This window comes from Charadrius vociferus, unplaced genomic scaffold, assembly GCF_000708025.1.
Source record: "Charadrius vociferus isolate BGI_N301 unplaced genomic scaffold, ASM70802v2 scaffold32, whole genome shotgun sequence".
Taxonomy (NCBI): domain Eukaryota; kingdom Metazoa; phylum Chordata; class Aves; order Charadriiformes; family Charadriidae; genus Charadrius; species Charadrius vociferus.
In genome coordinates this window covers 12,823,807-12,847,377 of record NW_009647856.1, presented here as the reverse complement: position 1 = coordinate 12,847,377, position 23,571 = coordinate 12,823,807, and the positions used below count along the sequence as shown (strand labels likewise).

Below are 23,571 nucleotides of genomic sequence, written 5' to 3'. Positions count from 1 at the left end.
AGGGGGTGGAACTGGATGATCTTTAAGGTCCCTTCCAACCCAAACCATTCCGTGATTCTATTAACAGGTTAAACGCATGTGTTGATCCCGCTTTGTCTCCGTGTTACCTTTTGGCTGGAGAACTGAAATCTTAAACACTTTGAGCTCCCGTTAAGGTTTTGGCTCAGTGAGCAGCCTTGTCAGGATTACACGTTAATTTAAGGCATGCGAAACTATGGAATGAATGGGTTTGGACAGTCCCTTTCTTGATGCGATATGATCTGGGCACAGGGCAAAGAATTTCCTCCTCATATCTCATCTCCATCTCCCCTCTGTCAGTGTCACACCGTTCCCCCTCGTCCCACGGCTCCCCTCCCTGACCCAGAGTCCCCCCCAGCTCTCCTGGAGCCCCTTTAGGCACTGGAAGGGGCTCTGAGGTCTCCCCTTTTTGGCCTTCTCTTCTCCAGGCTGAACCCCCCCCACCTCTCCCAGCCTGTCCTCCCAGCAGAGGGGCTCCAGCCCTCCCAGCATCTCCAGGGCCTCCTCTGGATGTGGAGGTTCTCTATGGGAGTTATCTCGGGTATGTTGTCAGGGACAAAACTCTTTGGATAATGGCCCCAACCACTAAATAAATACTAAAATAAAAATCCCCTGCATCAGGTCTGCTCCGTGGCTCGTAGTAGCATTGCGCTCCGCAAACCCTGCACGAGCATCCCTTCGGGGTTCCCAGTGGCCCTCCTCCTCCTGCAGTAGGTACCTGTAAGGTGGGAAGACATGAGAAATAAGGAAGAAACTTTTGACTTTGAGGGTGTTGAGCCCCGGCGCAGGTTGCCCCGAGAAGCTGTGGCTGCCTCATCCCTGGAGGTGTTCAAGGCCAGGTTGGACAGAGCTCGGAGCAACCTGGGCTGGTGGGAGGTGTCCCTGCCCAGGGCAGGGGGGTGGAACTGGATGGTCTTTATGGTCCCTTCCAACCCAAACCGTTCCATGACTTGATGGTTCTAAGAGGAACGGTCCGACGCGGGAGCAGCAGGATGGGTGTTGGAGTCTGGACCCTTCCAAGGACGGACTCTCTGCACTTGCTGCCGTGCGGCACGGAGCGGGGACCCGCGTAATTAAAAACCACTTTACCATCTAACAAATGCCTTCCTTGTTTTAGTTGCTCATTAGTTAATTTTCTTCTAATGAGGCTCTGTTAACGTAATCATTTGACATCAGGTGGGGGGGTGGGGTGGAGGGAAGAAAGTTGGGGGGAGGAGAACCCAAGTTATAAAGAGCCTAATTAGCAAGTTAATTATAGCGAGCGGGGAAATGTTCTGGTTATATAAATACGCTATTGTTATGCGCGCACAAGCCGGGCCACATTCAGAACTGCCGCGAACTGTCTAGAGGTCAGGTAAAGCGCCGTAATTCTACATAAAACAGAAGTAGGGCTTGTTCGGCGGGACGCCTCATTAAGTCTGGGGGTCCTTCCCTGTCCCTCCCTCCTTTCCTTCCTCCCTCCCTCCCTCCACCCCGCGGCTGGAACCAGAGCGGGCCGGATGGGGATCGGGAGGGATAAATGATGGGGCAGCCCCCGCCCCGGCGGGAGACGGTGCGGAGGGGCTGTGGGTGATGCCGTCATGCCGAACAAGAAGAAATACAACGTGAACGGAGATTCGGGGATTAAAGCCCAGGTGAGGGCAGTCTTTCGTGCCGTAATGTCATTTTTCTATTTAAAAGTACATCCGTTTCTCTCTATGCCCTTTTTTTCCCCCTCATTTCTTTCCTGTGTCCGTCCCCCCCAATCACTTATTTCTGGCGGCACCCCCTGCTTAGAGAAAAAGCCCCATCACCGGAGGACTTCTCCCCAGTTTTCTCTCGGGAGCGGGAGGTTGGAAACGATGAAGCGTTGAGCCCAACGGGTTCCTCCGGGGTTGCTCTTCGGAGCGCCGTGGCCGGAGGAGGCGACGGCTTTGCGAGCAGGGAGGTTGGCCGAGAAGACCTTGGACGGCGAGGGTTTTTTTTTTGCTCGGTGTAGTAGCGTAGAGCCATTCTTCGTGGTGGAAACCTCAGGTCCGGGTGAGACTTGGCTCATTTGAAATGTGATGAGCACGCACCTGCCTGCAGAAGCCATTAACCCCTTGTACCTCTGGAGGTGAGGCTTTTCAGCCTGTTTTTTTCCCCACTGGAGGTCGAAAGTAGCGGCTGCAGAGCAGGTTGGACTCCTAAACACGAGCGGCTGCAGCTCCCAAAGGCGTCACGGTCTCTCCGTTGAGCTTTAGCCCATGCTGAGTCAGCTGTTGCCTTCAGAGGCGTTTCGGTTTGAGCTGAACGAGTTCAACCAGGAACCAAATCCCCGTTCTCGTCCCCGTCTGGAATGCCCTCCCCGTCTTTCCAGCCGGGGTGTTGTGCCGTCGGTCACCTTGTGCCGCTGGGTCGGGATTTAAACCAGAGTTTTGGTCTGGGTGAGCAAAGTGTGGTTGTCTCCTTCTGGCTGGATGGGAGTGTGTGTCGCTGAGATTTCAACTCAAAAATGAAGATGTCTTGTGGAAACTGGCTGGAGGGTACATCATGGCATGGTTGGAACTAGATGAGCTTCAAGGTCCCTTCCAACCTAAACTATTCTATGATTCTGTCCCTGCCGGCGCTTTGTACCCTTCACACATCCACGCCGTGCAAACTCTAGCACTGAATGATGGTGGATACGCTAAATCTTAAATAAATGGAGTTCCAGCATCCCTCCCTGCCCGCTCTCTCCGTTGTTGGAAGGATAAAGCCACCAGAGTTGGTGAAGGTTCAAGGCCTGCTGAAAGCGGAGCTGAGCAGATGCCCCTTCCCAACGTTCTCCTCTCCTGATGCCTCCTTCCACCTCTTGCCACCCCAATGCCTTGCGCAGCTCAACCCGAACCCAACCTGTGGCAGCGTTTAAAGGGTGTAAACCCTCGAAGAGGTTGAGGGCGGGGTTTATTATAAAGTCTAGTTCTAGTTCTGCCGAATTTGGTTCAACTTACTTTGCTTTTGGGCACGTATTTGCCATGGATGTGGAAGTACTTGGAGAGCTCTGGATGTGATTATCAGTATTACTGTGTGGGTTGAAGTAGTTGTGTTGGACGTCCTTGACGAGATGATGCGGGAAAGGAAAATGTTAATTATAATATGACTTATTCACCCTTTGTTAGACTTCCAGCCCGTCTCACTTTGCCGAGAGCATCGTTTCGCACAAATAACCTGATGCTTTGATGATGCTGCTCAGCTGTCGAGGGATTTGTTTTAAATGAAAAAAAGAAAAAAAGAAAAGTTATTTCAGGCCAACAACTTCTTAGAAAAGGAATAAAAAAAAATAATGGTGTGTGTATGCAAAGACCCCGTCCCACCGGGATCAGAGGTGTTAATCCTCAACGCAACTCTTGACTGTAATATGAGTTTGATGTGGGGTGTTTTTTTTCTCCCCTGTGTGTTTCCTGATCCAGTGTCGTTCTGTTCTTCAGCTTAAGATTAGCAGGGAAAAAAAAAAAAAAAAGAAAGAAATTAGAGCTTCCAGGTGCTGCTGCAAATCCTCTCCCAGGTCCTTTCCCCCTCCCCAGCAGCTTGAGCCGTCCGTCCCCAGACCAGCTCAGACTTGGCTTCACAGGGGACTCCGAATTCGCCACCTGAGACCCCCAGCGCCTTTTTCCTTCCCTTACTGGTCCCAAAAGCTGGATACCAGCTCTGTAGCATCACCAGCCCGTCCCAAGTGCAATGGCCAGTGCTGCTACTGGAACCACTGAGCTGGTGTTTGAGTTCCCAGCATGGGATCAAGTTCTTTATGGTTAGGTGACTTCTTTAAACACAACTAACTTCTCAAAATACCCCAAGAGGTTAGTTAATAGACCCAATTAATGGCCTTCGGTATTTAGGAGATGTAAATATTTAATCCCGTTGCACCAGATTGAGTCGGTTAACGCTCGTAGCAAAGTCCAAGGAGATTTGCAGTTGGAAGTCGTGTTTCCAACTCCCCTGAGGTGTAGCACGGATCGTAAACGCGTTGGGAGCACCGGTGGCTGGCTTGCAAAGCGATGAGCACTGGGAGTTAAAATATTTCCTAAAACAATAAGCCTGTTCTCCCGAATGCTTAAATACGGCCCAGCAGCCACGTATGGAGAGAATTAAAGGGGATGTTGAGCTGGTGGCGTGGTTTTGTGACGCGCTGTGTCCCCTGGGCGCAGCGGGTGGGCTCTGAGCAGTTTTAGGGTCTGTTGAGCTGTGTCCGATGCTCGCGACGCCCCTCGGGGTCAGGGACCAAAGGTTGGAGCTGATGTGAGCGGAGAAGGGGTGAAGACAAGTTCAACCCGAGGTGCACGTCAATGGGGCATGGAAGGGTTGAGTTCCTGCTGTAAAATTGCTGATAGTCATCTGTAGGAGCAGGTGTTTGGTTTATGTGAAAACCTGGATTTGGGCAGTTTATGGTAAGGAAATACTGATTATTTGGCCTTTTTGCTGTTCTTTTCAGCCAAGGGCAGGAGGAAAATGAAGCTTGGATGAAGAGGTTCTTCTACCAATACCAATGTTAAATGTCATTTTCCTCCAGATAAAAGTGACACTTCTTCACTTTCCTCTTCTGTCCTTTGCCGGCTTTGCAGCAGATCAGCTCTGCTGACTTAAAAATAAGTATTTATCTCTCGGTGGGGCAGTTATCGCGGCCGTAACACGGGCAGGGCTGACCCTGGTTGTGCTGGGCTGCTCTCAGACCCGCTGCTGGTCCTGGGACCTCACAGATGTTCCCGGAGAGTCTGAAACCGTCATTCCTCAGTGATGATTGGAATGGGAACGGGCTCGATTCTTCATCTGGGGTTGAGCAGGTCGCTATTTGTCATCCACGGCAATGGGTTGCAATGAGGTGAGCTCCATTAAAAAAGAGGGTAGAGGCAAAATACCACAAAATGTTGGTGTTGCGTCCATTGCTGCGGTGTTATTGTAGATGTTGCTGGCAGATGATAGTTGGTTCCTCCTCTCCAACGTGGAAATTACATCTCACCAGCCTTCACATTGCTTCCTTTACATGCCTTATCCTTCATTTCTTGCGTAAAGTTGTGTACTCTTAAATACAACGCTATGAAATACCTGTGTTCTCCAGGCGTCCGTGCTCCCGACAGTCACAACAGCCTTCAGTGATGTATCTAATCTCAGATGTTTCTTCATATAGAGGGCAGCTGGAAGCAGCGTTCGTTACTCAAAGTGGTTTTATTTTTGCCTTTTGCATTTCGTACAGCAAACGGGGAGCGTCTCGTACCCGTCACCGCAATAAACGCTGCAAGATAGGTCAGCGCTTGCGAATGTTGGGTGGCCCTAACGGGGCTTCTCTTGCGATGAATAACCCTTATCGGTAGCGTTTTGGAAAAGCAAGTTTGTGTGTAATGGGGCTTTCTAATTCGTGTGGTTAAAAGAGGAGCTCCAGAAATTTAAAAGACAAGTGCGTCAGTGCTGCATCTGGTGGAGGGTCTGAAATTAAATGGAGGAGGCAATTTAGCGTGCCCTGTCCGCAATTAAGTAATAGGAATTGCGATTCAGCCCGTAACGGAGATGGTGGCGGTGTCTGCTCAAGCCTTTGGGTTCTTGGGATTAACCTTCTGTATCAGGCTGGTGGGTTTTTGCATCTGACTTAACTCTACGTTTCTTTGAACAGATCCAGTTCGCTGACCAAAAGCAAGAATTCAACAAGCGCCCGACGAAGATCGGCCGCCGTTCGCTCTCCCGCTCCATCTCGCAGTCCTCGACAGACAGCTACAGCTCAGGTGTGTGGGGGGGTCGGGCCTCTTCGTTGTCATAATTCGAAGTTTAAGATTATTTAAAAGCCAACTGAAATATTTTACAGTTGTGCAAAGTTATGTCCAGTTACGCTGCTGCGAGGAGCAGGGGGTTGGACTCGGTGATCCTTATGGGTCCCTTCCAACTCGAGATGTCCTGTGCTCCTGTGATCAGCTCCATCCTCTTGCCGTGTCTCTGCAGACCACGGGGTTTGTCTCAAAGATCTCCCGGTTCTGCTGCGTAGTCGGCAGTGTCGGAGGGAAGGCGTGGGAAGAGAGTTGTTCCTTTTTTTTTCATCTTTGCGTATAATTGGATGGAAAATTAAGTTACTGTGCTGCTCTTAACACTTCTGGTGCCTCCCTGTAGCCCTGATGTGTGGTGGCTGCTGCCTTTCCTCCTCTCTTCCCCATCCTTTTCCTTCCAGGCTCAGCAAAACCGTGTTCCTGTTGCATCCATGCTTGCATGTCATCTTCCCTTCCCGTTCTTGAATAAGTCCATGTGGATCCCACTGTAGGTGTGGACTCACCCATTGCACGTGAAATCAGAGTCTTTGGAAGACCAATGGTGACCTTTGAAGGCCACGTGTGTCTTCTGTGTTTTTCCTGCTAGAATCTGTGAAATGAAACTTTTAGTGAGCGGTGGACTTGCTGGTTGGTCTTGCTAGCTGCGCTTGTGGGAACTCAACAGGGAAGGAAGTTGGGTTCGTTGGGGTTTTTTTATTTTATTTTAAATTTCAGGGCTCTTCTGAAGGCCCAAGTGTATTTATGAAGGTTGGTTCTGGAAACTTGGTTTGTCTGGGCTAGTATTTGGTGGTTGCACGGTGATATCCAGAAACCTTCAGGCTCTGGTCCCCCCCGGCGGCAGGCTCGTTCCTTTGAGAACGTGTCACAGCAAAGTTTTGTTTTGTCCTGTGTCGGTGTTCAGATTGTTTTCTTTTCTTTGACTAGACATCATTTTCGATGTAGACAACTGAAACTTAATTTCCGGAGCAGTCCGTGAAGATTTTGTAACACCCAATCAAAGGTAGATCCCCACGAAAACCATATTGATTTCGTTGAGTGCCCCATCCATCATACATTCAACATTTAGAAATCAAACATTCAGCAAGCAAGCATTTAACATTTAGTGCTGATGCAAAAAAAAGGCAGCACAAGAAGGTCCTGAAAACAAGTCTTCTGGTGGAAATTGGCATTTTTCCTTAGAGGAAAGAGCGTGTCTTTGAGAGAACGACTGCTAAGACTTACCTTGGCTTTGAGTGGAGAAGTTGAAGCTGCCCCGCACTTCACAAACAGTCTCTAGCATCGGTTGATTCAGCAAATAAGTTGCTGTGACACCAGAGTGCCGAGGAAACTTGGTGCCACCACACTTCCCAACAAGTAGGAACGTCACCGGCCCATTCAATAAAACAATACGCCCCCAAGTGGCACCTTCAGCTAAATTTACCCCAGTCCAGTAACACCCACATGGGACTGGTGTCGTACCGCACCTTCCGGTGTCCTCTTTTCTTTGCCTCTGAATGTGTCACGAAGTACCAATACTGAGCTGGAGACCTCATGTCGCTTCAGGAGTTGGTTATGAGGACAGTGGTTTTGCAGGAATAGGGAGAGGTCATCAGGGATGCTCTCGAAGCATTCAGGGTAGGTCCGTCCTTGGCACTTTGAAGGGAATACTGCTTGCTACCTGAAATGTTACACTACTGTCTGAGCTGAGACTGTCACAGAAAGGAATTTGGATCCAATTCCCCATCCCTCAAGAAGTCTTAATGCCTCTGATCCCCTCCTGGTCCTGGCTCCTTGAAGAAGATGCAGAAGAAATCAGCTTCCAACGCAAGGCTGCAAAGAATGGAGGTGTAAGCAACTTGAAACTGGAGGAGGTATTATTCCTCTGTTCCTCATGACTGTGAAGGCAAATGATCTGGTGTTTCTGGTGACGTGTACCAAAACTCACAGAATCCCAGAATCACAGACTGGTGGGGGGTTGGAAGGGGCCTCTGGAGCTCCCCCAGTGCCACCCCCTGCCAGAGCAGGGGCACCTCCAGCAGTGGCACAGGACAGCGTCCAGGTGGGTTTGGAATGGCTCCAGAGTGGGAGACTCATGGTCACGTTTGTGCCCGTTCCCTCTTGTCCTGTCACTGGGCACCACTGGGAAAAGACCGTTCCCATCCCCCCGGCACCTCCCTTGAAGGATTTATCAGCATTGAGAAGATCCTCCTCAGTCTTCTCTTCTCCAGACTGAACAGCCCCAAGTCCCTCAGCCTTTCCTCATCAGAAAGATGCTCCACTCCCCTCATCATCTCCGTAGCCCTTTGCTGGACCCTCTCCAGCAATTCCCTGTCCTTCTTGACCCGGGGAGCCCCGAACTAGACACAGTGCTCCAGATGTGGACTCATCGGGGCAGAGCAGAGGGGGAGAATGACCTCCGTCCACCTGCTGGCCACACTCTTCTTGATGCACCCCACCTCACGGTGGAGTACCGTCAAGATCTCTCAGATGGGTATTCAGGGTGGTGGCCAAGGTCAAGCTGCAGACATTGCCGAGGTCTGGCTTTATGCCGGAGACACGGAGAATAAGGAATGTTTATGGTGAGGCTCCACCACAGTCCTTCACTTAGTCCCTGTCCGTGACATGGATGCATTTTTTTGATACTTGGCAGGTCACAGCGTATTTGAGGACAATCTGGTAGTTTGGAGCCTCAGAGACAAGAAGATCTCAAAGGCACATACAACCCTGAGCCTCTCGCCCAGGTACCTTGCGTATAACAAGAAATAATTCTGCTTTGGGGTAGATGGCGTGCTGTGAGCTGCGGTTGGTTTTCGGTTGCAGAGTTTGCTGGCCACGGATGAGTCCCGTTCTGCGCGCTGAGGGCCTGTGGCCGAAGATCAAATCTGAAGGTAGCCCACCCACATTGGCTCGCGTGAGGGTATTTTTGGCCATATCCCACCTGCAGCTTCCAGCTGCGTGTCTGCCGTTGAAGGAGGCAGGACAGAGCCCATGGGCTCACGCAGGGCTCTCCACGGCGTCTGGTTGTGCGCACGGGTAGATGTGAGCTGAGCTCTGCTGTGCCGGCCAGCCCCACCACCGGAGACCAGTTCCGTGCCTGTTTTGTTTCCCAGGGTGGATGTAGCTGATAACTACAGCTGAAGTTGATGCCCGTCTGAAGTCCCAGTAGGTCTTGGCTGTTGAAGCTGTAGGGAACGTCCCTGTTCTCGTGCTACGTGTTGGGAACAAAGAAGATAAAGCCTCCCATGGACATTGAGGTGTTGGAGCATGTCCAGAGAAGGGCTACAAAGCGGGTGAGGGGTCTGGAGGACACGTCTTATGAGGAACGACTGAGGGACCTGGGGGTGTTCAGCCTGGAGAAGAGGAGGCTGAGGGGAGACCTTATCACCCTCTACAACTACCTGAAAGGAGGGGGTAGCGAGGTGGGGGCTGAGCTCTTCTCCCTGGTGACAAGTGATAGGACGAGAGGAAATGGGTTCAAGTTATGTCAGGGGAGGTTCAGATTGGATATTAGGAAACATTTTTTCACTGAAAGGGTTATTAAACATTGGAATGGGCTGCCCAGGGAGGCGGTGGATTGGCCATCTCTGGAGATGTTTAAAAAAAGGGTAGATGTGGTACGTGGGGACGTGGTCTAGGTGTGGTTTTGTCAGGGTAGGGTAATGGTTGGACTTGATGATCTTAAAGGTCCCTTCGAACCTCAGCAATTCTATGATTCTATGTATGATACACATGAACTTTTCGGCAGTAGGGCATTGCCCATAATGGAGGTCGTTGCCTGTGCACAACATGAAAAACACGCTACGTGAGGACCTACAAGCTTTTCACGTTTTTTCAGCAGCCCAGGTTTAGAAGAGCAAAGGTAACTGGTGGAAGAGGCTTAGTTATCCTGTCCTCTCCACTTCTGGCAAGAGGCAGGTGCCCGTTTCCAGAAGATGCAACTGCTGGAGGTTGTGATCTGATCCTGGGCACATGAACGGCGAAAGCCACGCGCAGTCCAATGGCTTTGCTCTGGTTCCTGTAGAATGAGCGATTGTTCTTTGTCTCCTTTCCCGGCTCTTGGGTTGTTTCTTCTTTCATGCTGCCTTGCACGCTTGGAGGAACCTCCAGAAGCTTGGAGGAGCCCCCCAAAGGTTGGGGACAACCTGATTTGACCCATCACCCCTGCAGTGGCTGTGTTCCCACAGGAAGAGCTTTTAGGAGAACTTGAGGAACATGCACACCACGTCCTCTCCAGAGAGGCATCAGCCCGGGCTCTGCTCACGCTTTGTAAGCCGCCTGGGTTGTGTTTGTAACGTTATCATCTTCAGTAGCGTGTTTTAAGCTGGCACTAATGATTTGGCTTCTCTAATACAGGTCTGTGATTAATGGAACATTTGTTTGGGTTTTCCAACTCCATCCGCTATCTAATCAGCAGGGTACGTTTTACGACTGTCATTTTTAAAGACTAATAGGCTGCTTCGCCTGGCTAATGTCATCGTGTTTGCTCCCCGTTCACGGCTGAAAGAACTTGGAGCAACTTCGGGGAATTCTCCTCCGCCCCTTGCACTTAGCATCTCCTGGCAATTGCAATTAATTAGCTGGTGAAAGTATTATATTTCCCTCCTAATGAAAGCCGCTAGGCTGACAGTCAAGACAGAAGACCTGTTCTCAGGACGGTTGCAGGATGGGTAGAGAAATCCCATTGGTACCTCTCGGCGTGGATCTTTGTCATTCTCCTTTTAGGGCTGAGCACAGTCTAAAGAACCCATTAAGCCCTCGTGGGATGGGAAAAGCAGCAGCATGAGGAACAGAGAGATGATAATGGAGGGGAGCAATTATAGAATCATACAATCATTTAGGTTGGAAAAGACCTTTAAGATCAACAAGTCCAACCGTTAACCTCGTGCTGCCAAAACCACCGCTAAACCATGACCCTCAGCGCCACGTCTACACGTCTTTTAAATCCTTCCGGGGATGGTGACTCCACTACCTCCCTGGGCAGCCTTTTCCAACGCCTGACAACCCTTTGGGTGAAGGAATTTTTCCTAATATCCAATCTAAACTTTCCCTGGTACAACTTGAGGCCATTTCCTCATGTCCTATCACTATTGGTGAGCCCCTGGGGCAGGTTGCCCCGGGAAGCTGTGGCTGCCCCATCCCTGGAGGTGTTCAAGGCCAGGTTGGACGGGGCTTGGAGCAACCTGGGCTGGTGGGAGGTGTCCCTGCCCAGGGCAGGGGGGTTGGAACTCAGTGATCTTCAAAGTCCCTTCCAACCCAAACTATTCTATGAGTCTATGATTGTTATGTGGGAGAAGAGACCGACCCCCACATCGCTACCTGCTCCTTTCAGGGAGCTGTAGAGAGCGAGAAGGTCTCCCCTCAGCCTCCTTTTCTCCAGGCTGAACCCCAGGTCCCTCAGCCGCTCCTCATCAGACGTGTGCTCCAGACCCCTCACCAGCTCCGTTGCCCTTCTCTGGACACGCAAGAGGTGTGTAGAGGTCCCAAGGTTTGGAGATGGTGGGCATGAGTGAAGAAGTAAGCAAAAGTCAAGTGATGCTTCCCCGAGACGTGCTTGGTGGGGAGCTGGTAGTCCCAGCACCTCTGCCCCGAGTGATGGGGAGGTGCCGGTGCCGGTTTAGTGATGCAAGAGAGGTCTGGGTGTGGAAACAGCATCTCTGCAAACAACCGGCGGTTTCTTGCTCTTCCTGCCCATCAAATCTGGAAAAGTTCCATCAAAATCATCGGCTGGTCTCCAAAATACGAACGATCTGTGAAGTTGTGATGTGGAGCAGAGTACTCCAGCATGTAATGAGTCCCTAACTGGGCTTTGCTAGAAGCACTAAAGGGGAAAATGAGGGTGGTGAATCCCTGGCCCAGTTCGCCCAGAGAGGTGGTGGCTGCCCCATCCCTGGAAACATTCCAGGCCAGACTGGACGGGGCTCTGAGCAACCTGATCTAGTGGAAGGTGTCCCTGCTCATGGCAGGGGGTTGGACTAGATGGCCTTTAGATGTCCCTTCCAACCCAAACCGTTGTGTGATTCTCTGGAAAACCAGCAGAGACACCGTTGAACGTGAAAACTTTATCACTTGGTTGCTGCAAAGTACGAAGAATGAAAATACAAATGATCCGCGCTGACCCGACTCTTCGAATTAGAAGGGCAAGTCTCGTCTCCCGTTACCCTTGCCGCAAGCCGCCCGTTTTCTGTAGCTGTTCCACTTCATTTAAAATGAGTAATTTTTCTTATCGGGGGGATTAATTGTTTTCTGCGCCGTTTGGGAGTGGTTCATACGCCCGATGACGCCCCGCGGCGTTTATCGGCATCTGCTATTGCAAACCCGGGGAAGGCGCCGACGCGACAGCGCAGTGTTGGAGTACGGGGTGGGTGGGAGAGACGTTTCGGCGTCGCGCTGGGCAAATCGCTTAAATTTCGGTAACTCTTCTTTCCCTTTCTGCAAGACTCAGATAATCGCTATCTGCTGGAACAAAGATTTTGGGGGATCAGCTGGTTTATATCAGCCCAGCGCTTGGAACACTAAAGCGCTCAGCGCTGTGTATTATGTACCGCATGCCCGTTCCGCGGGCACCGAAATGAGATTAGAACAGTAATATCTTTAATTAAAGGCGATTGGCTTCGTCCTCGTGCTGTTTCATAACTTCCCAAAGGTTGTGCAGAAAAGAAACAAGATTTGGTGGTTAGTTTTTTTTTTAATCGGGCTGAAACAGGGGCAGGTTGCCCCTTTTTTGCCCGTACCGATGTCGATATTAGAGGTGTGAGTGGATCCTCATCTAAAATATTAGCAAAGCTAAAATTTTGCTGAATTTGGGTTCTGACCTGGTCTTTGCCGGGTCAGGACACGGGCTGCGGGTGTCTCCTTTTCCCCCAGACATTTTTCCGCCGGGTGACAGTGCCTGAGTCCTGCTGCTCGTTTCGTGTCGTTCTCTTTGAAATAATACAATTTGTATTAAAATGGCGCGGCGCTGTGGAATGCCAACCCTGGTTACGAAGCTTTCATTAATCAAATTTTGGGTGATTTGAGACGATATTTAGGATATCCCATCAGTTAATTGGAGATTTCTAGATTACAGGTGCTAGGAATCCTTTCCTTTCTGTACGTGGTTTTCGTTTTACAGGAAAGCAAGGGCAAACTTTGCTATTAAATATTAGCACGCTATTATACTGCAGTATTCGTTTAATTACCGTAGTGTTGTACATACTGTTATATATTATACGTATGGAACAGTAAAGAACCATCTACGTATGGAAATCTGGGTACCATCTAGATGGGGTTTTTGGTTCAAAAAAAATATGGAAATCTGGGTACCATCTAGATGGGGGGTTTGGTTCAAAAAAATATGGAAATCTGGGTACCATCTAGATGGGGGTTTTGGTTCAAAAAAAATATGGAAAGCTGGGTACCATCTAGATGGGGGTTTTTGGTTCAAAAAAAATATGGAAATCTGGGTACCATCTAGATGGGGGTTTTGGTTCAAAAAAATATGGAAATCTGGGTACCACCTAGATGGGGGTTTTTGGTTCAAAAAAAATATGGAAATCTGGGTACCATCTAGATGGGGGGTTTTTGTTCAAAAAAAATTACTTTCAACCCCCAGAACCGAGATCTATAGTTTTAAAGAAACCTCTGCGCAGATTAGCTGTCTTCAAGGCAATAATCCTCCTTTAACTAATGAATCCTTCTGGAGTCCTTGATATACGGGGACTTGGTATTGTATAAGGTGCTCTTTTGTTATTAAGCCAGGCTCCCGCTCCTTCCAAGAGTGCACAAATTCAGAAATACATTGCCGTCGGCGCGGTTGTTTGCAGGGTCGGACTTGCCTTTCGCACCCCGCTGAGGAGGGAGTCTTTGCGGAGAAATTTCAGCAATGCATAATTCTCCTCCGGTAAGCGGATTAAGACCCGAGTGGGTCTCGGGGAGCCTGGCGCACCGACAGCGGCAGCGCTAAGCTTGATTTTTTTATTATTTTTTTTTTAAACTTGGAATCATTCAAGCTCTTCACGCGAGCCAGAAGGGAAAGTAATCAGCTTGCGGGGTGCTGCGGGAAAGACAAACCCGTGGTCGTGCATGGGGGAGGGGGGGAAGGGCTTAACTCCTTGGTTTGGGTTTTGTGGCGTGAAAATGCGGACGGAGCCGTTGGAACGGTGGGTGGAGGGGTGGTTTGCCTTTACTCCGAGTTCTCTGAAGGGGCTCTGGGTATCAATCTGCACGTGAGGTCTGGATGCCTCTGGAAAGCTGAAGCTCTTTGGGAACGTTGGTGGGGGGTGAGAAGACCATGGGTTCAACCATGCCATTCTTCCTATGACACTGTGTGAGGAGCGCTCACCCTTTCTGCTACCTCTTCTTTTGGGGAAGGACTTTTTGCTAGGGCACGAAGTGACAGGGCGAGGGGGAATGGCTATAAACTGGAAGAGGGCAGGTTTAGATTAAACATTAGGAAGAAGTTTTTCCCTGTGAGGGTGGTGAGGCACTGGGGCAGGTTGCCCAGAGAGGTTGTTGAGGCCCCATCCCTGGAGGTGTTCGAGGCCAGGCTGGAGGTGGCCTTGGGCAACCTGGTCTGGTGGGAGGTGTCCCTGCCCATGGCAGGGGGGTTGGAACTCAGTGATCTTCAAGGTCCTTTCCAACCCAAACCCTTCTATGATTCTATAACTGTCTTCCTTTCCTATGGACGTCCTCCAAACTTTTGGTTAGGCAAGTAGTCTATAGCAAGTAGTCTTCTTCCTAATGTTTAATCTAAACCTGCCCTCTTCCAGTTTATAGCAATTACCCCTCGTCCTGTCACTACATGCCCCAGTAAAAAGTCCTCCCCCAGCTCTCCTGGAGCCCCTTTGGGTACTGGAAGGTGGCAATCAGATCTCCCCGGAGCCTTCTCTTCTCCAGGCTGAACAGCCCCAACTCCCTCAGCCTCTCCTCATAGGAGAGGTGCTCCAGCCCTCAGATCATCTTCGTGGCCCTTCTCTGGACCCGCTCCAGCAGGTCCATGTCCTTCTTATGTTGAGGACTCCAGAGCTGGAGGCAGCACTCCAGGTGGGGTCTCAGGAGAGTGGAGCAGAGGGGCAGAATCCCCTCCCTTGACCTGCTGGCCACACTTCTGATGCAGCCCAGGATCCAGTTGGCCTTCTGGGCTGCGATCGCACATTGCTGGCTCCTGTTGAGCTTCTCATCAATCAGCACCCCCAGGTCCTTCTCCTCAGGGCGGCTCTCAATCCGTTCTCCACTGAGCAGCAACAGTAATTAAATCTGTGTTCATGTGCACGTCCATACCCAGTACCCACGTAATGTCTTCAACAAGAAACATAAAGTGATTCTGTGAGACCGTATGTTTGCCGTCCCCTGTAGGCTCCCTACTACCAAGAGAAGTGGTGCCGTCTTTCTTCCTCTTCTCTTATCGAAAGAGCAAGAGGGAGGAGGGCTTAAAGAAGATCCAGAATAACGTCTCCAAGTGTTTGTTATTTATAATAGAAAAGAAGGGGAAAATCTGAGGGCTGGATTGAGCTGTCTGTAGAGGTACAGAGATGTTGGTTGAAGGGAACCGCCAAGTTCTTCTCGCCCCTCGGCCCACTCAGAGCAGGACCTTGTCAACACAGGATCAGGTGAGCCATGGCGCTCTCTAACCAGTTCATGAAGTCTTCCGAGGATGGAGAGCTACCACCTCTCCGGGCAACCTGTGCCAATGTTGCATTATCACAGAATCATAGAATGGTTTAGGTTGGAAAGGACCTTGAAGATCATCGAGTTCCAACCCTCCTGCCCTGGGCAGGGGCACCTCCCACCAGACCAGGTTGCCCAAGGCCATGTCCAGCCTGGCCTTGAACACCTCCAGGGATGGGGCCTCAACAGCCTCTCTGGGCAACCTGTTCCAGTGCCTCACCACCCTCACAGTGAAAAACTTCTTCCTAATGTTTAATCTAAACCTGCCCTCTTCCAGTTTATAGCCATTCCCCCTCGTCCTGTCACTACATGCCCCAGTAAAAAGTCCTTCCCCAGCTCTCCTGGAGCCCCTTTAGGGACTGGAAGGCCGCAATAAGATCTCCATTATCTTCTCAATGAAGAAGTTTCTTCCTACCTTTCCATGAGAGCCTCCCAAGCAGCGACTGGTGGCCATTGCCCTTTTTGAGGAAGGCTGAATTCGAGCAAACCCAAGAGCTGGGAATACCACCATAACTGAATAATAATTAACTTGCAGGTTCTGCCACGCTGTCATTTAAAATGAAGTAAGGTCGTGTATCTGTCCTGTCTTAAATTACAACTCTGAATGTTTTGGAAGTACTCAGGACATTAATAAGCTTTTTTGTTGGCTATCGGAGAGCTGTAAAGGTTTAACATTCCGGAAGAGAGATGGGAGAAGGCCACAGAGGAGCGGCAATGCATGAGGAGATGAGCCCGTGGGGGACACGGGCAGTGCTCAAACTGGTTACCTCTGGGGTGGTGTGGCAGTAGAGGGAGACGAGAGTGTGGAGATCGTTGCAGGTGAAAGCTGACTGTGGGGAAATGGTCACTGTAAGGAGAAGAGGAGATCCCATCTGAGGACGGGGGGAGTTGGCACGTCCACATGGAGAAGCACATCCATGGACGCACATCCAGCAGATCATCTGCGCCCTTCTGCTGCAGGTGATTTGGCTTTAGGGAATATTTTGTTCTGTCTCTGACCTCCTTTTCTTCCTCCAGCTGCCTCCTACACAGACAGCTCTGATGATGAGACCTCCCCCCGAGACAAGCAGCAGAAGAACTCCAAAGGCAGCAGCGATTTCTGTGTGAAAAACATAAAGCAGGCAGAATTTGGGCGCCGGGAGATTGAAATTGCTGAACAAGGTAAATGGGGCGCGTTCCTCAAGCTCCACCTCCTCCCAGGCTGTCTTGCGGGGTTCTTCCTTCCCCCAAATCCTCGTCTTGCGAGGTTCAGTGTATCGGTGATTTCTTGACACCGTAACCGTTAGAGGTGGGAAAACTTCTATGGGATTTTGTGGGATGGGAAGGAGTTACGGCGTTGGGCTGTGTAGCTCCAACCAATCAACTACTGAAGGACTACTCTATACTCAAACGTGTTTGGTTAAAATCAGTAGAGAAGATGAAGTCCGTCAAATAAATTAGACAAATTTGGTTCAGCCTGATTTTCTCCAAAGATCCGTAGCAAAGGCGGTGCGGCGTTGAGGTAGTTGGAGGGGTGTTGGAGAGGCTGATCGGAGCAGCGAGTCCCAAATCCTCCGTAGGTCTTCCTCCAGCCTCACCTGGGTGTTGGCGGGTAGAAATTTGAAAATGTGCTGATGCCGCATCCTAAATAGTAGGCAAAGACCTCAGAGGGTTCTTGGGTCCATTTCAGGCGTGCCATGACTTATTCCATCCCTGCTCTCAAGGGTTTTGCTTTTTTTTTTGGAGCTGCCACAGCCGCACGAATTCATGAGCGTACCAGACAGCGGGGCAAGAAACGACGCTGGCTGTTCCTCCCTCTTTCCGTCGCACTGATGGATGACTTTTCTTCTTCTTCTTCTTCTTCTTCTTATTATTATTATTATTATTTTTCCTTTCAGAAATGCCTGCGCTCATGGCTTTGAGGAAGAGAGCTCAGGGAGAGAAGCCGCTGGCCGGGGCCAAGATCGTGGGCTGCACGCACATTACAGCGCAGACAGCTGTAAGACCCCGTCAATAAACTCGAGACAGGGATTTTCTCACTGCTTAGCCTCTAAAATAGACCCTGAGCTGGTAAAATATATATAAATATGCATAAAACATACATGTAAAAATATATATATACACACACAGACCCACACACATATATATGCTGCATATATAATATACTTAGAAGTTCTTATTTTCATCCATTTTAAATTTTAGGGAAAAAAAAAATATTGCAGAATTGTTTTCTGTGCAGCTCTCTAACGACCCTGACGCTGCTTAAAACCAACTTCAGATACCCCCCAGAAGCTTTCCCGTAAATAGTGAATAAAAAACCCGGTTGTCTCTTGCTCTTTGCGTTGTATAAAGCTCTTTGCGTGGCTCTTCCCGATTTATTTTGGTTTTTTTTTAAATCCAGGTCCTGATGGAGACCCTTGGTGCGTTGGGTGCGCAGTGCCGATGGGCTGCGTGCAACATCTACTCTACTCTTAACGAAGTGGCCGCTGCCCTTGCTGAGAGCGGTAGGAAACTTCACCCTCCTTTGTTCTTTCGGGTTTTAAAAAGATTCCGTACTGCCCCGTCACGTTTAGCTCGTTTACTTTACGTCTTACAGTTTTTTCCTTCATTCTCTTCAATTTAGAATAAACCTATAGGAGGGAAACGCCGCGAGATCGATCCCTTCCGTTGCTCTGAAAATCTTAGAATGATTTTTCTCCGGAGTGTAAAATTATGTAGTACAACGGAGGGTGGCGCGCATTAGTAGCCATCAAAGCTGCGTGAACCTGAAAGTTGCTTTGCTGAGGGAAACCAAGCTAAATTTGATTTCAGTTCTAGACATTTGAGTCATAACTTTGGCTAAAAGGGGTGAAAGAGAGAATTTGGGGAGGGATATAATTCGCAAAACAGAAGGTGTCCATGTTGCTGCTCAACTGGGAGATACCTTAATTCAAATCCCATTTTACCTGGGTAAGGTTTTACCGTGAGAGTTGGGAGACTCAGAAGAAGCCAAACCCACCGGCTTGCCCGTTACCTGGTCTTGCTGGCTGAAGCTGAATGATAATTAATTGCTCATGAGTCAGAATGCGTTTGAGTAAATCTGTGGCTAACGCGCCTAGCAGGAAGATAGGACATCTGACTCGCAGCCAAAGCTTGATTTTACAAATAAATGTTAATGTTGAGGGCGTGTTTTGCCCTCTCGTCTGATGGCTCGAGCTTTTTAATGGGGGAGAGGAAGAAATTAGGAAGGATAAAGCTGACTCCGACCTGCTGCCTTCAGCGCGTGTCTTCAACGTATTGTCTCTGAAGCTCCTTCTAGAAGGTAGATGTTGAACAGTCAGACTGCAAGCGAGACTGCGGTGGTGTCGGGAGCCTGGTTCATCACGCGTGGCCGTAGGGTGAGCCGATCCCCATGGGATTTGCTAAGGCTGTGTTAGCACCCGTCTCCCTCTCTGTGCCAGGGTTCCCCGTCTTCGCCTGGAAGGGAGAATCCGAAGACGACTTCTGGTGGTGCATCGACCGCTGCGTCAACGTCGAAGGATGGCAGCCCAACATGGTGAGACGGGGCCGACTGCAAAACACTCTCACGAGAGCACGGGTAGCTCTCGTCTAGAGGGAAGGTGGAGGGTTTGGTGCTGGTTTGTGTTTTTCTCCTGGGTTTAGAGCTGACTCAGCAGTGAAGGCTTGGCGCTAACGCGGCACCTGCCTTCTAAGGGCTTCACAATTAACTACGCGATGCGGGAAATGAACTTATCTGAGTCTCACAGGTGTAAAGTCAGGGAGGAGGTGGGTTGAATGACTTCTGCATGCGTATCTCGCCTGCCAAGCAAGGTTTTGCGTAACCGTTTCCTGAACCAGCATGGCAGCGTTAGTGCAGTCGGGTACTTAGGTTGCTTCCAGAGTAGCTCGTTACACTTGAAACCAAAACTCATTTAATCTAGCCAGTAAAAAAGGACTCAAAATCAGTATGTTCTGAAAAAGGTTTGCGTCCATTTTACCGTATTCGATTCAATTCACGGCTTCGGTTGATGTGATGTTTCTTATCAAGGCAAGGCTTCTGTCTCAGAACAGAAATTGGATTTTAGGGGATGTCCTCGCTGTACGAACACGAAACCTCAGGTAGCCCAACTCCATACTTTGCTGGTTTCTTCCGCCCTTGTTTCTAGGGAAAACAGAGAAGCCTGAACGAGGTGAGCGGAATAATTTGCAGCTGTCAAATGTGCGGTTTTCATCATACTACCCGACAGGTTTTAAGCCCTGGAGCTTATGATCTAAATTAGATGAAAAGTAATCAAAGGCGGAAGATAGGTGTGTATCTGTATTGTCTGTTTGCCAATATCAGCTTGTTTGAGGTAGGCTGTTGGTTTTTTTTTTTTGTCCCTTCCAGTCTACAGCTGCTCACTTCCTCGCTGTCACTTTTAAAAAGAACTGTGAATGTCAAAAAATCCACCCCCAAGCTACGAGTCTGAGTCTAGACACGATAGCTGCTTTCTTCTTCTTTTCAAGGAATAATTTCCCATCAAAAATGCCGGTAATTGAAGAAGTCAACGTACCAGAATATGCATATTATGCTTGCCTAAGATCTCGTCAGACCTCTTGATCCTGCGACACGTCTCTTATCCATCAGTGTATTTTTAGACCTGCTTCTGGAGCACGGAAGTTGTTGCTGGGGAGTACCAAATGCCTGGGATCTACCAGTTTCCAAAGGTTTGCACGCTGGATTTTGGAGGTCCGGTTTTTAAGAGATAAGAAATAGGACGCTGGACAACGGGTGCGGAGCGGGTGTGGAAAGGATCTTCTTCGTATGATTATTTCAGAAGAGTTGAGCTGGCAAACTTGGCCAGAGAAGCCTCTCCAGTCCTTCCAGTCTCAGGGCTGAAGCAATATGGACCTACTCTGCTCCCTGTGCTGGTGGCAGCTTTTCAGACCATCCATCGTATTCTTCTCTTCTGTTCTCGAGACTGAGAATTTCCCCCAATATCCTGAATTGAGGAGATACGTCCCCAGGTTGCAGGACTGAGCCTGAGCTGCTGGTTTCTAACCTGCTGCTCCTGGCGGCCCAACACCTTTGTATAAATCCAAATCTAACCTCTTTTCATAGAACCACACAATGGTTTGGGTTGGAAGGGACCTTGAAGATCATCTCGTTCCACCCCCTGCCCTGGGCAGGGACACCTCCCACCAGCCCAGGTTGCTCCGAGCCCCGTCCAACCTGGCCTTGAACACCTCCAGGGATGGGGCAGCCACAGCTTCTCGGGGCAACCTGCGCCAGGGGTTCACCACCCGCATTGTCTCTTGTCTTCTCTGCTCTTCCCATCAACAAAATACCAATGATACCTTTCAACGTTGATGATCATTAGTGGCCGTGCCGTGCTTTGGAGATGTTCGGTGCGACGCCACATGCCATGGTGGGATCAAATGGGAAATTCTCCCTCTGTGAAAAGTGATTTAGTAACACACCTATCTCTGTCCAGTGAGAAATAATCAATCCGCATTCTTATAAAGTGTGGAGTAATTCAGAGCATGAGTATCCAACTTGTACTGGTTGATCCACCCAACTTGTACTGGTTGATCCACCCAACTTATACTGGTTGATCCATCCAACTTATACTGGTTGATCCACCCAACTTATACTGGTTGATCCATCCAACTTATACTGGTTAATCCACCCAACTTATACTGGTTGATCCATCCAACTTATACTGGTTGATCCACCCAACTTATACTGGTTGATCCATCCAACTTATACTGGTTGATCTACCCAAGTTATACTGGTTGATCCACCCAACTTATACTGGTTGATCCATCCAACTTATACTGGTTGATCCACCCAACTTATACTGGTTGATCCATCCAACTTATACTGGTTGATCCACCCAAGTTATACTGGTTGATCCATCCAACTTGTACTGGTTGATCCACCCAACTTGTGCTTGTTGATCCACCCAACTTGTGCTTGCTGATGCGAGACGAAAACAGCGTGGACGTGCATTTCCGTTTCCAGGCTTCTCCACCGTTAAGCTCGATAAAGATAAGTGCAATCTCTATTTCTACCAAAGAGAGAGCAAAATGGGTCAAAGTAGCTCAGCTCTAAGTCGTGCTGTCTTAACATCAGGGCTTGAAATACACCCCAGGTCCTGTTCAGCATTGCTTCGTTGGCGCCCACCCATCCCGTGTCCACGTAGGCGCTGTGAGGCGGGATGGAGCTCACCTTGTACAGCCCATGCAGATAAAGAGGGATGTTTTTCAGCCCAGAAATCTGAATATTCGATGTTTGGGACTTCTGCGTGGCACTACTCCATGGAAACACTTAGGCACAAATACCGGGAGTCTCCAAAAAAAAAGACACTTTGGGTTTTCTAATGGGAATAGGAGACCTTTAGAGGAGCGCTCTGTCTGGACAGGAGTGGCTTAAAGAGTTCTGGGTTTTTTTTTTCTGAAAAACACTGAACCTGCAGCGCTGAGAGTTTGGTTTCCTTTGCAGTGCAAAGTGATGTAGGACCATGCTGCCGCTGGGGCATTTCGCCACCGCCTCCGACTATGCCTTCCTGCCATCTCCTCGCGGTTTCAGCACTCATTTTTCTGTAGCGTGTTACTTTCAGAAATGTCGTTGAGCTGATCCTTGCTAATTTTAATCAGCTCGCTCGGGGCGAGATCAGCCCCACGGTAGCGGCTGTTGCCCCAACAGAGTTGGAAGGAGGGGACAAGGTGAGACGTTTGGTGGCAGCGGGACCTCAGATGGGTTCAGAGAGGTTGTACAATGGCACCCTGAGACACCAATTCCTTTCGTGGAAGAGCCAGAAGAATTTCTACTGGAGAAAACATGAAATGGGAGGACTGAGGGAGTGAGAATTCACAGCCCTATGTGCAGACAGCAACGCGAAATTGGTTACTCGGGGAGAAAAGCACTGCGAGAGAAACACCTACCAATGGGAAACGGGTACACCAAATCAGTCAAAAATCATAAAAATTCAGGGTGAGTACTGCTGTGGAGGAGCAGGACTGGATATCTCCCAGTGCTTTGGTCAGAGGATGGTCCCAACTCCAAAGAGACGGTTCTGTCTCCCTTTAGGCACGGGGTGACAAGAAGATGTTTTTTACAGGCGCGACGGCTCCGGCGCGCTCCGCTGTGAGATGGAAGTGCCAAAATCGGGAGGGAGGTCGATGAACCGCAGCCGGGAGCGTCGCTTCGCATCTCGTGCCTCTCGGCGGGCGTCAGGTAGCAGCACCGAGAGGCGGAGCAAGGCTCACGTCTACACCAGGACGGTTTTCTCTACGAAAAATTCTTTGCACGTCAAATAAAGGCCTTTTTTATTTTTTTTTTTTTTTCCCTGGAAAAAATCGGCCTGGGAAGAATTGGAATGAAGGGAAGACAACCTGTGTAAAGCTGAGAAAACTGCGGGAATACAGGGCACATACCATGGGCTTTGCGGTTGGCCATTCGGGGCTGCTACAGAGAGTTGACCTTCCATCACAAACCCGTTCCTCCATCGATTTGGTTTGGGTTTTTGTTGGTTTGGGTTTTTTTTCATCTCCTGCCCTCCTAGGAAAGAGGAAACCGCCAACCCCCAGAATTCTCTCTCCCAAAGAGGATTATGTGCCCTATTAAATGGGGATTAATGAAATGAAGACGCTGAATTCCTACCTCGGCTGGCCCAGGAGAGCGTCTCAGCCCACTTAACCCTTACCCACCTCCGCTTCCCAACCTGGGAATGGGAGGTGGATCTGGGGGGTTCCCTGGAGACTCAAGGGTCGGGTCTGGGTGGAAGACTCTGGTCACCACCACGTGCTTCCCAGACACTCGTGGAGGAGCAGCATTTGCCTTCAGTGGAAACCCCTGCAATTTAGGGGAGAAAAAGGTTGTGACAGTAGGTAGCGTTTCCAAGCAGCTCTTTGCCCACGGGCGCCAAGAGTGGTGGCTCCGTGCAGCCGCCACGTCATGTTGTGGCAAAGCTCAGGAATGTCATCTCTGTGGCCGGGATGGGACCTTCTGCCGCAGAGGCGTGATGGGAGCGTTCAGTTTTTCTGGGAGGGCGGCTGATTCCGGCGGCAGAGGGTCCCCCCGATGGGCTCCACCACCGGCCAACAAGAAGAGATGCTTCTCCCCAGGTTTGACATTTGCATTTTAGGCCACCTGCACGCCACACCAGTGGGTTAGTAAGGGCTGGCTTGGCAGAAGTCTGGAACGTCGGTGTAGGGGACCCGCAAAGAGGAGGAGGAGGAG

General features: G+C 49.8%; 1 protein-coding gene across 1 annotated transcript in view; it reads left to right on the top strand.

Moving 5' to 3' along the window:
• The first annotated feature begins 1,598 nt into the window (after window positions 1-1,598).
• AHCYL2 (adenosylhomocysteinase-like 2) overlaps window positions 1,599-23,571 on the top strand; it is a 39,031-nt gene continuing 17,058 nt past the window's right edge. Inside the window, exons 1-6 of the mRNA XM_009883035.1 lie at window positions 1,599-1,652; window positions 5,621-5,729; window positions 16,407-16,550; window positions 17,267-17,367; window positions 17,770-17,872; window positions 18,809-18,903. Of these exons, the coding sequence (XP_009881337.1) occupies window positions 1,599-1,652; window positions 5,621-5,729; window positions 16,407-16,550; window positions 17,267-17,367; window positions 17,770-17,872; window positions 18,809-18,903 (606 nt within the window). The remainder of the gene's footprint in view (window positions 1,653-5,620; window positions 5,730-16,406; window positions 16,551-17,266; window positions 17,368-17,769; window positions 17,873-18,808; window positions 18,904-23,571) is intronic.